Below are 12,616 nucleotides of genomic sequence, written 5' to 3'. Positions count from 1 at the left end.
CAATTTTTGATGATATTGTCTCTTTAAAGATGCACTTGCTGTGTAAACAATCATCCTGATTCAAACTGAAATCTCATATTTCGAAACAGGGAACCATTTTTTTATATGATGGATCATTTATATGATGGTAATTTCCTATGAATTCCACGTGAGGTCAGCTATACCGGTTGCAACAATACTGAGAAAAAATTCTGATTTCAAACCTTGATCTTCTTGTTCATCAATTTCTGGGGGATCAGAGCCACTTCTGCTGCGACTTTCTTTGCAAGTTTTAGTTTTGCGAGTTGCCATCTCATCATCGGCTGCATCTCCACTCTCACCCTGAAAATATGGGGAATATATCAAACCTTGATTTTTTTTGCAAACATATTTAAACTGCATGGGAGGAGGATCATGGTGTCAAGCCATGTGCTCTGCATCAGAATCTGTCCTTGAATTGATTGTCTACACTGTACAGGCATGTACCATAGTGGTAGGTCTTAGGGAAGAAATAAGATGATTGATGACCTATGAGTTGACAGTACAGCCATGGTTGAAAGACTGTTTCCACTAATCTATTTAAACTACACCCCAATGGGTTGTCTACATAGACCCCCAAGCAGACAATGTATCTCCATAACTACAATTGACTTTTACAAGTGAACTACCTGCCGTCTAAATGATACCAATGGGTATAATTTACTTCATAGTAAAAATATCAGGTCGTTTTTAAAAGGTCCCCAAAAAGATTGAATCCAAAAAGAAAGGCCATTTTTAAAATACTTTTAACCTGACAAGGCAAGCAGAACTTTTTGCTATTGCGTGATTGCCAAGTGGGACCGTTCCGTAGTCAGATAAAAGTACAATCAAATTCAGCCATGACACTTTTGGGAATATATTCCTGAGTATTAAATAAAGGCAGCCAGGTTCCTTGGATTTTAAGCTTCTAACTGTGAAGAAATAGAGACGCAGTCTTATACTTAAAGCAAAACAAATAAAAAGAAAAGCAGGTTTCCCTTTCTGCTTTTGAAGTAGCCATCTTTGACAGATAAAATTTATTCCCAAAAGAATTGGAGTTTGGCAATAGTCCTGTAGGATTGATCCTACTAAAAGGGTTTGAAGTCTTTGATTCCAGTCTTTGCTCTGATTTAAACAATGTGTCATCCAGAGGCGCCTGTGATGCATTCATATATGAAACTAGGAAGGTGGTCACCATAAGTTATTATTATTAGAAACGTAGGAAAACACTTTTTGTTTATTAAAGAGAAACTGACACCAGAAATTTACATTTTTTTACATCTATTATAACACTGCCTTTGCTTGCCATTTATAAATTTGCCCTAAAAGTATTTGCCTGATGCGTTTACATTACCTATCTGATCCCCATGTTCCTTGTTGAGGGGGCTGCCATATTGAACAGAAGTTTGTTAGCATTATGACCGTTTACGAAGGGACAGTCAGGCTGGCATAACAGTCAGGTTTAGGAACTTCAAGTAACAATTACTTACAAAAGCAGCCCTAACAGAGAAAAATGGGCAACATAACCTATAGGTAACTTTTTATGTACATTCATTTTCTGAAGAGTAGTATTTTAGTGCCAGTGTCACTTTAATTTGTATTAATGTAATCCTTCCTCTGAACTTTCTTTAGGGAACCATCACTCCATAGTTTCACCCATCACAATTAACACACAAGAATATTAGAAGTCACACTTGCTCATTTACGGACACTGGGAAAAATTATACGTGGGCAGTAACCCATAGTAAACAGCATGGTTAACAGTCAGTGGCTAACTTCGTTTTGGTCAGATGCAGGAAGAACAATGAAAGCAAAAATGTAATTGGTTGGTTGTATTTACTGAACTATGACAAATTCACCCACTATTAGTGATGTCACCAGATCACTTTTATACAGGTATACAAAATACAAAATATACATGCCCTGAAGTTAAAAAAGGAATATACAGCCTGAACCTATCCCAGGCCTGCACCTTTAGCTGACATCAGAAAAAAAGTCCCGGGGCAGCTCTAGAATATTAAAGGAACAGTTCAGTGTAAAAATAAAAACTGCATAAATAGATACAGTGTAGGCTGTGCAAAATAAAAAAATGTTTCTAATTTAGTGTAAATGTAAAAAGGCTGGAGTGACTGAATGTGTAACATAATAGCCAGAACACTACACCCCTCAAGATTGGTTACTGCTTGGTCACCATTGTAACCAGTCAGTTGAAAAGCAGAAAGTAGTGTTCTGGCTATTATGTTAGACATTCAGTCACTCCAGCCTTTATACATTACATTTTGCCCAACTAACTATATTAGAAACATTTTTTGCACAGCCTATCTATTAACCCAGTTGTTATTTTTATACTTTACAATTCCTTTAACTGTCGCACCAATGATGTAGGAGTCCAGTTACAGCATATAAATAAAAATGTTTGTGTTGTCGCCGGACAAGTATAATCAGCATCTAACCAGGCCCCAAGCCCAGTTTTCAGTCTAAACCTGTCCAACTCATGAATTCTGCATGTGGCCCACCCATCATTTATCCCATGATAAAAGAATAAAGGATCTGTGTCCTTGTACCGTAGGTCTCGGACATGTGCACTCAGACCCCACATTTTTACTGGTAAGCTTTAATTACCAGCCTCTACACTAAGGGGCACATTTACAAAGCTCGAGTGAAGGATTCGAATTAAAAAAACTTTGAATTTCGAAGTGTTTTTTGGGCTACTTCGACCATCGAATGGGCTACTTCGACCTTCGACTACGACTTCGACTACGAATCGAACGATTCGAACTAAAAATCGCTCAACTATTCGACCATTCGATAGTCGAAGTACTGTCTCTTTAAGAAAAACTTCGACCCCCTACTTCGGCAGCTAAAAGCTACCGAAGTCAATGTTAGCCTATGGGGAAGGTCCCCATAGGCTTGCCTGTGATTTTTTGATCGAAGGATATTCCTTCGATCGTTGTATTAAAATCCTTCAAATCGCTCGAACGAATAATCCTTCGATCGTTCGATCGCAGGATTAGCGCTAAATCGTTCAACTTCGATATTCGAAGTCGAACAATTTTAGTTCCTAGTCGAATATCGAGGGTTAATTAACCCTCGATATTCGACCCTTAGTAAATCTGCCCCTAAGGGGCCGATTCATCAAGGGTCGAATATCGAGGGTTAATTAACCCTCGATATTCGACTAGGAACTAAAATCCTTCGACTTCGAATATCGAAAGTCGAAGGATTTAGCGCAGATAGTACGATCGTGCGATCGAAGGATTATTCCTTCGATCGAACGATTAAATCCTTCGAATCGAACGATTCGAAGGATTTAAATCCAACGATCGAAGGAATATCCTTCAATCAAAAAAACGTAGGAAAGCCTATGGGGACCTTCCCCATAGGCTAACATTGACTTCGGTAGCTTTTAGCTGCCGAACTAGGGGGTCGAAGTTTTTTTTTAAAGAGACAGTACTTCGACTATCGAATGGTCGAATAGTCGAACGATTTTTACTTCGAATCCTTCGATAGTCGTAGTCGAAGGTCGAAGTAGCCCATTCGATGGTCGAAGTAGCCCAAAAAAACTTCGAAATTCGAAGCTTTTTACCTTCGAATCCTTCACTCGAAGTTAATGAATCGGCCCCTAAGGGGCAGATTTATCAAAGGTCAAAGTGAAAATTCGAATTTAATAAATTCTAATTTCAAGCAAATTTTTGGTACTTTGACTAGGGAATAGTCCAAATTCGATTCGCAAATTTGAAAAAAATGTGAAAATTCAAATATCAAAATTTACCATGTACTGTCTTTTTTAAAATTCATCTTCGAATTGCTGCCAAATTGCTGTCTCAGCCTATGGGGGACCTCCTAGAACCTATTTGGAGTCAATTGGTGGACACTGAAAAATCTAAGTTGTTTTTAAAAAAACTTCGAATCAAATTAGATCGAATGCGATATTACTTTGATTCCTACGATTCAAATTCAATCGAAAACTGACCTATACGATCGAAAACTGACCTATTCGGCCCAAAAAAAAAACAATTTAATTTTGGTTGGTCTTTTTGAATTCGAATTTTGAAGTTGAAATTCGACCCTTGATAAATCTGCCACTACGATACAGTATATATTCTACATATTGATCTTGCGTATAATAGCCTCCGCTGAGTTTTGATTGTTTTTGATGACCCTCTAAATAAGATCTTTTGACCCCCAGGAATACCCCCTTAAACTCCCAAGTATGGCATGTCACAAAATAGCGAATGGAAGAGAATGAGGCATCGTGACATGGCCAATAAAATTCCCACATGCTATGAAAAGAACAGAAAGCATTTAACTCTATTTAGAAATGTGTGACTTAGGCAGGTGTTGTAAGTGGTGTACTATATGAATTAGTCATTATAAAGCTTTTAATGTGTAAAAAATTCTTCCTATATAGAAGAGATTTCTAAAATGATAACTAAATGATATTATTTAATAGGATTGAAAGTGACATTGACAATTCTGTACCCTCATAAGCACTTTCTTCTTTTTCTTGGTTGTGTTGATCCCAAGAGTGTTATTCCTCTGAACGTTTGGTTTCTCTGTGTTTTTAGTTAAGGTCCCTGTGCTTGTATTCCTTGTACTCCAACGCCGCCCTCCAAAAAGTTCAATGGCTTGTGCCAAAGTTGGTCCTTCAAATCTGTTTTCCTCCTAAAAAAGAAACAACCAGTTTGACTTTGAAAATGAATGTATACATTTTTACTTTTACTTGAAGTGGGTCTAAAAAACAAGGCTTGTATTGTTCCCGTTCTACAACAGTTTTGTTATTATTATTGTTACTCTCTTCTCTTGAAATCTGTAGAGTCACTGTGAGGAGAGATGATGAAGTTTTGAATATAAGCCCCTCCTCCTTCTCTCTGCTGCTTGTGTCTCAGTCAGGATGTTTGGGGCCGTGACACAAAACAACATTCTGGGCATTTTGACAATGGCTGGATGATATGCTGTCCAGTATCACTCCTCATTCATTTTAGTTTTTGGACCCATGGATATACAGTATATTTACAGGTATTTATTGTTGGGCAGCAGTATTTTGAAGCAGTAATATCCTGAATCACAAATGCGCCTACTCATTGCACATTGGCAAAATGCCTGGAATGAAGCAGCTTGGATTGTGGGACATAATAAACAAGTCATTTATTAGCACACCTGCAAGCATGGGTGCTTTAAAATAGATGCAGTAAAGGGTCCATATTGATACAATTCCTTAAAGGAGAAGTGAACCCTTTATTAAAAAAACCCTACCCATCTACCCTACATAGACCCCCCTCGCTCCTTCCCCCCAGCCTAGCTGCTACCCCGGCAAATGCCCCTAATTTTTTACTTACTCCTCAGTGCAGATTCACGGCATTGGAGTTCACGGGCACCATCTTCTTCGCTCTTCATCGGGTCGTCTTCTGGCACTTCGGAAATTTTCGTGACTTTTGGCGCATGCGCAGTTGACAAAAACCAGAAGACTGCTCCAACTGTGCATCCACCAATACAGAACTTACTTCCTGATGAAGAACGAAGAGAAGAAGATGGCTGCCATAAACTCCGATGCCATGAATCTGCACAGAGGGGTAAGTAGAAAGTGAGGGGCATTTACCCAAGGTAGCAGCTAGGCTGGGGGGGGGGAGAAGGGAGGGGTCTATGTAGGGTGGGGTTTTTTTAAGGTACATGTACCTTCTGACATGCACCTTCTGGAATCCACCAGCCTAGACCAGGTGGTAACTCCAGGGTTCTTACAGTTGGTTGTGTCACTATCGGATGCAAACACCATTTTGGACATGTGCTCAGGAAGTGATGCAACCCCCCCCTCTCAAATGGTAGACAACCAGCACCCTATTTGCAGCAAAAAGCAAGTGCAATTGCTTCTGCAATTCCTCTGCCTTAAATATTCCCTTACTGACTCCGCAGAAATACTTTTGGTCTTGTTTGTGAAACTTACTTACAATTTACAACAGTTCCATAAAAGAAGGTAAGCACAATTCATTGTTATCAAAGGTTGAATTTTGTAAAAAAACATTTTCTTAACTCAAATTCTATTTTATTCACAATTCGAATGGTATGGTACTTATAAAAAAAATTGGAACGTCTAAAATTCGATCGAATAGTCCTAAACTGAAAACTCAAATCAAATTTGAATCGAGTTTCCCTCAAGAAAAAAACCTCAACTTTCGCCTGTCAAATTTTTTTTTCTCTCATTAGAGTCTATGGGGTGCGAAAAATTGGCTCATCACTACTATTTACATCTTCAAAGTTCAAGGGACCTCTGGCATTGACTTCTACATGAACTCGGCAGGTTTTAGGTGGCAAATATTCTAATTCCAGGGTCGAGATGTGATAAATCTCACATTCGAATTCAAATTTGAGTTGGTGCTTTTAAATTCAAAATTTTTGACCAAAAAAAAAATTTGAAAATTCAAATTTACCATTCGAACCTTAGTAAATCTGCCCCTCAGGTTGGATATTTCTGTATTTACATTATGAAGGCGCAATACCTGAATACAACTGAATTACATACATCTGATTGGCAAGAAGGTATTAACAGTATCAGTTATCTAATAGTAAAAACTGCAACCAAACTGCAGTATTGTAAAGAGCTGGTAAGTGAATTTGATCTCTGTTACAAACTCTATTACAAACTATTTGAATACTTACAACCAATTAACATTCATATTTATAAACAGAGCTAACCAATATTATTTAAACTGAGGAAACAGAAGCTGACATCTGCAGTTGCATATATATATATATATATATATATATATATATATATATATATATATATATATATATATATATATATATATATATATATATATATATATATATATAATATACAGAATACCTTAGACACAGAGAAACTAACATTATTCTTTAGTAGTCAAGGAGTATGTGTGGATAGATAATATGTGGAGATGTTGCTATTCTGTAACAAAGCATTGTGTGCATTTACCTTGTCCTTACTCACTAAAGCTACTATGCAGGGGCGTAACTATAGAGGAAGCAGACCCTGCAGCTGCAGGGGGGCCCAGAAGGTATAGGGGCCCCACGAGGCTCTAATTCATATACAAATTCAATACAACTTGGTAAAACAGGTCAATCTCTAGACATTTTTGGGGCCTATAAAATTATTTGCTGTGGGGCCCAGTGATATTTAGTTACACCACTGCTACTATGCTAATCGCTCTGAAAATATTTATAACAACCATGGTCTGGTGTAAATAAATATAAAGTGCAGATTTCTGTGTTATAACATTGGCTAAATATTTACCCTTAAATTAGGTGATTTTTTTTTTTCCAAATTGCATAAAATATATGCAGTTCCTTCAGGTGTTTATACTTATTGTTTTTATTGTATGTGCAGTTTGGTTTTATCACACCATTGGGAATTCCCTGGAACAAAATGCACAATTTTCTTACACAATTGTGACACGATGGACGGACTTGGAGGTTTTTTATTTTAATATTATTATTATTATTATTATTATTATTTTATTATTATTATTATTATTATTATTATTATTATTATTATTATTATTATCTATTTTAATACAGGAGCTGTAATTCTGGGCATATAATTATCACTTACTTATATTCTACAGCCAATAAATGTATTAGATGGTAGGTTTTATAGTATAACATAAAGGAAAAGTTCCCCCCCCAAATAAAACATTTTAATTGTTGCGCCACAATATGGATCCATCCCAGACCCAAGGCATTGTGGGAGCCATGTAAAGCAGACAGATCCTTCCATTTATAACCATATATTAGGGTAAGGTGCAAAGTTTTCTGCAAGTGTAACCCATAATTGTGCATTAGATGTTTGCTTTTAAACAGTTCAGAGACTGAAATTGTGTTATTTTTTTAACGTAACAACATTAAAGGGGTTATTTACTAAACTCCCAATGCAAAAATCACAAAAAAATTCATGATTTTTCAGACTTTTAAAAAAAATCACGAATTTTTCAGATTTTATTAAACCCAAGGATGGAAAAGTCAGAATCAGAAAAACCGGCATCTCAAACCGTCGAGGTTGCATATAAGTCAATGGGAGCAATAACCCGAAGTTCTCTGAGTATTCAGGGGTGAAAAATCTTGAAAATCGGATGAAAAATCCGAAAAAATTGTGAAAATCTGTTTTTTCCCGCAAAGCAAATTCTCAGGAAAATGTAATAAGCGTATTAAACTGGATTTGATCTGAGTTTGTAGCAGAAAATATTGAGATAAATTCGGACTTTGATAAAAAGCCCCTAAGTGTTGTAATGTTATTGTATGAAATAAAAAAAAAGTCTTTTTTTATAGCTTAAATGTAATGGAAAGTTTTAATATGTATTTGCATTGCTGTCTCCAGTGTCTTCAAACCCAGAAGCACAGGGATTTTTTAAAGAAGATTAGCTACGTCAGTAAAATTAATGACAGACTTTTATGTGCGTATAATGTACATTTTACAACTGGATTTATTTATGTTTCTTATGATTTGTTATGCACTTCACATGAAAATTTCTCCATGTATGTGCATTGTTCATTGTTTTGGCTTAAAAGTATATACATATGTGTGTATATGTATCTGTAAGTGTATACAAGCACATTACTGGTTAAACATCTATATGTTTTTAATCTAAACTGTTTAAAATAAAAGCAATTATATGAAATGTTGTCCACTGTGATGAATACCGGAATTGATAGAAAAACTGCATATTTCAAATTCATTTCTTAGGATTTTTCAACATTTGACAGGTGTTTGTAGAGCTATGATTTTTTTTATAATTCTACACATTTATTTGGGAAAAATATTTAGATGTGAAAGAGGGCAATTTAATAAATCTGTTTGTAATTCTGTTGTTTATTTTGACTCCACTGAAGCACCTTGATTTCGGTGCCTTTATAGTTATCTAACTTGTAACAGACTGTTCAAAAGTTATAGACTATTCAACACTAGTTTATTCAACACTAGCACCAGCACCAAGCACAACTATACAGAAGCCATTTTTTCACAACCATAAGTGTGGTCATAAATGAGCCCTAACATTTTAACATAAATTAAATATAAATTCATATCATATATGAGTTTGTGTGTATAAGTTTGTGTGTATATGAGGATAATTATTTACTCTATAAAAATATCCAAGCCACTTATACCCTTAATGGGACTGCACTAGGCAAATCCATTATGGAAAAGGACCTTGGAGTCCTTGTAGATGATAAACTTGGCTGTAGCAAGCAATGCCAGTCGGCAGCATCAAGGGCAAATAAGGTCTTGAGATGTATTAAAAGGGGCATAGATTCACGGGAGGAGGGGGGGGGTCATTCTTCCACTGTATAGAGCACTGGTAAGTCCCATCTAGAATTTTTGTCTCCAGCGCTCAAACAGGACATTATTGTATTAGAGAGGGTTCAGAGAAGGGTAACTAAGCTGGTAAAAGGTATTGAAAATCTTAGCTATGAGGAAAGACTGGCCACATTGGGGTTGCTCACACTAGAGAAGAGGCGCTCAAGGGGGGGATCGGATAACTATGCATAAATATATAAGGGGATCATATAATAATCTCTCTAATGCTTTATTTACCTGTAGGTCTTTCCAACCATTCCGATTAGAATAAAGGAGGTTCCATATTAATATTGGGAAAGGTTTTTTTACAGTGAGAGCTGTGAAGATGTGGAATTCTCTCCCTGAATCAGTGGTACAGGCTGATACATTAGATAGCTTTAAGAAGGGGTTGGGTGGCTTTTTAGCAAGTGAGGGAATACAGGGTTATTATGCAGGGACTAGTCAATTTGCCATCTTGGAGTCAGGAAGGCATTTTTCCCCAAAGGCAAATTTTTTTTTTTTGCCTTCCTCTGGATCAACTAGCAGTTAGGCAGGTTCAAATAAAGTTAAAAGGTTGAACTTGATGGACGTGTGTCTTTTTTCAACCTAACTTACTATGTTACTATGTTACTGTATATATATATATATATATATTATATATATATATATATATATATATATATATATATATATATATATATATACACTATGATAACCAAAGCCATTGCCTTTCGTCTCTTTTTTGCATTTTTAATCTTTTGAGTTGAAACCATTTCTAGATCCGCTATATTTACTTTTAGAAAGCATATCCTTCTTATTTAGAGTTATACATATTGGGGGGGTTTAGTTTTGTGGGCCTGACTCACTTAGGGAATAAACCTCTTTATACACAAGTGGGGTTTTCTATAAAGATACTTATATCTATAAAGATAGTTACATTTCATTACTAAACAATGAATGACATTTTTTCTATCTGGCAAAAGACCTATAATGACAGAAGCAGAGAATGCAATAAATCGTAATGCCCTGCATTCTTGCACCGCAGTGTTGAAGGGACAGGGTGGAAAATATTTATTAGAAGGGATTATAATAGTCTGGATAGGAAGCCAGGGATCTCCAGCTTCATGGATACTACGTCTATAGAACTATCAATCAAGGAACAACTGTAGCTTGTGATAATAGCTTGTGATGTGAATGTGCTGCCAACTGACCAGGCATCTCACCAATCCTACTTACAAGTAAGTTCCAACTTACATAACTCATAGGGCCTACAAATATAAAAATCAATTATTGGAAACACTACATTATCTCATGTCTTCCCTTCGGATTTTCCTACACCTTGCTGCTATGATTAATATTATTATTTTTTGTTAGATAATTGTCCCAAATTCAATGCTGACCATTATTTAAAGTATCTAGGAGTGACAAGTCTAAAGCATCTTGTTTCGTTGATCATTCTCTACTCATCTGAGCAGGTTTTTCAATTGAAATTACGATGCCACTTGGATGAAGACATTTTTCAAAATTACTCAGCAAGTCCAGTGCTTAAGACTTATCAATAGATAATTAAATCAATTAAATATTGTGCACATGGGGAAAAAAAAGGAAAAATATTTAGGGTCAAGAGTGAGGAACCCCAATGTTTTAATGTATGGGCACAATTATAGAGCTTTACCGTTTAGATAAATGCCCAGTTATCAGACATAGTTAAATATTCATAAATAGGAAGAATATTTGAACTTCAGGAAAAATTTATTTTTTACCGTAATTCCCACAGGAAAAAGAACTGAATATAAAGTAAATCAGGCATCTTTATTTTGGGACAATTCTATCCTGATTAAAGTCAATTACAAACAACAGTAATTGATATACATTATTATTTACCTGGTAGAGGCTAACATACTGCTTCCTTAACCACTGTAATCTCTGATCAGGAAAGCGTTTTATCTTCCGCACTGCCTTGGTTAATTCCAGCAGTCCATCGTACAATGTCCTGGCTGTGTATTTTGGAGCTACAAAGTGCAGTAATTTGTTGTCAGTAGTATGCAGCCCATAAAGCAATGTGACACCATTTTTTTCCAAGTTCATATTACACAGTTTGTTTTGAACACACACAGTGTGCATATCAATTCCTGGATGTCCCATGTAGACTGCCTTCACAGAGAATAAGTCCAAGAATCCTTCGGCAAGTCCATTCATTCCAGCATTGGCAAGGAACTGAAATTTAATCTCTGCACTGCTACCTACAGTTCCTAATTTATTTTTAGTGTTTGCAAGGCATGTTGTAGCTGGTTTTGTCCAAGTCAATGTGGAGTTGTCTGGTTGAAGCTGAAGGAAACAACGAACAGAAATGTGTGTCTCCTGGTCATAGCGGATGACAGTCACTCCTTGCTGAAGAAACTGATAGACATCTGCTCTCATGGATAACACATACCATGGAATTAGTTCTGTTCCATGGCTGAATGCCTTCTGTTGCTCTTCCCTTCTATGCAGATCCCATTCTTTTGATTGCTCAAAGATATCACTTTCAGAGTCAGACAAGTCTCCCATAATAAACCTAATGATAGAAACAAATAGTATATGTTTCAAGAACAATAATTATTCTCACTACCATTAAAGATATCCACCATCTAAAAAATTAGATTATTTTATTTCGTTTTGAAAAAAACTGTGACTTTGTGAATATTTCCATTATGGTTAAAAGAGAAAGCAACAAAACAATAGAATTTCAGCACTTGTTACTTAAATATGAAGTAGCATAACATTTACAGATAAAGACAGACCACAAATGATTGTATACTCTGTTTGTATTGGCTACGTTCAAAATCCATAATTCAATAGTACAATATCAATATACAGAAGTAGATGAAGTGAAAAGGGAGAAATATGTTGTGCAAATGAGAAAACTTAAGACAGAAAGCATAAGATCAGAGAGAACGGAAGAATCTAGAAGAGAGAAGAGGGAAGAGAATAAGAGAAGGAAATACAATGGAAAGAGAGTGATATATGAAGAACAGAAGAGAAAATAGAAAGTCACGGAAATTGAAGAGAATTGAAGAAAAAAGTTCTTTTATATTTCTTGCTGCAAGAGATATCAAAGGCAACCATACTGGAATAATATTTTCATACTATTCATACTATTCTTTTAATTGCATATTCCTGTTTATTCCTTTTTTCTACTCCTTGGTAATTTTCTTTTCTTTTTTTATGTCTCCATTATCCATTTTGCTCTCCATTGAACTTCAATATAATTCCTTTTAGGGTCGAACTACACAGGCAGTTTGAATATGATACCTTCTGTTCCGACACGGC

At 35.9% G+C, this 12,616-nt stretch overlaps 1 protein-coding gene across 1 annotated transcript in view; it reads right to left on the bottom strand.

Moving 5' to 3' along the window:
• Positions 1 to 12,616, bottom strand: part of LOC108697196 (1-phosphatidylinositol 4,5-bisphosphate phosphodiesterase epsilon-1) — a 220,328-nt gene that overhangs the window by 53,620 nt on the left and 154,092 nt on the right. The window contains exons 8-10 of the mRNA XM_041571012.1: positions 11,189 to 11,861; positions 4,480 to 4,662; positions 204 to 321 (exon numbers count right to left, since the gene is read on the bottom strand). Coding sequence (XP_041426946.1) covers positions 204 to 321; positions 4,480 to 4,662; positions 11,189 to 11,861 — 974 coding nt within the window. The remainder of the gene's footprint in view (positions 1 to 203; positions 322 to 4,479; positions 4,663 to 11,188; positions 11,862 to 12,616) is intronic.

The sequence above is a fragment of the Xenopus laevis genome, chromosome 7S (assembly GCF_017654675.1).
Source record: "Xenopus laevis strain J_2021 chromosome 7S, Xenopus_laevis_v10.1, whole genome shotgun sequence".
In the NCBI taxonomy this organism is placed as follows: Eukaryota; Metazoa; Chordata; class Amphibia; order Anura; family Pipidae; genus Xenopus; species Xenopus laevis.
The sequence above is the reverse complement of the archived record's forward strand: the minus strand, read 5'-3'. Positions and strand labels throughout refer to the sequence as shown.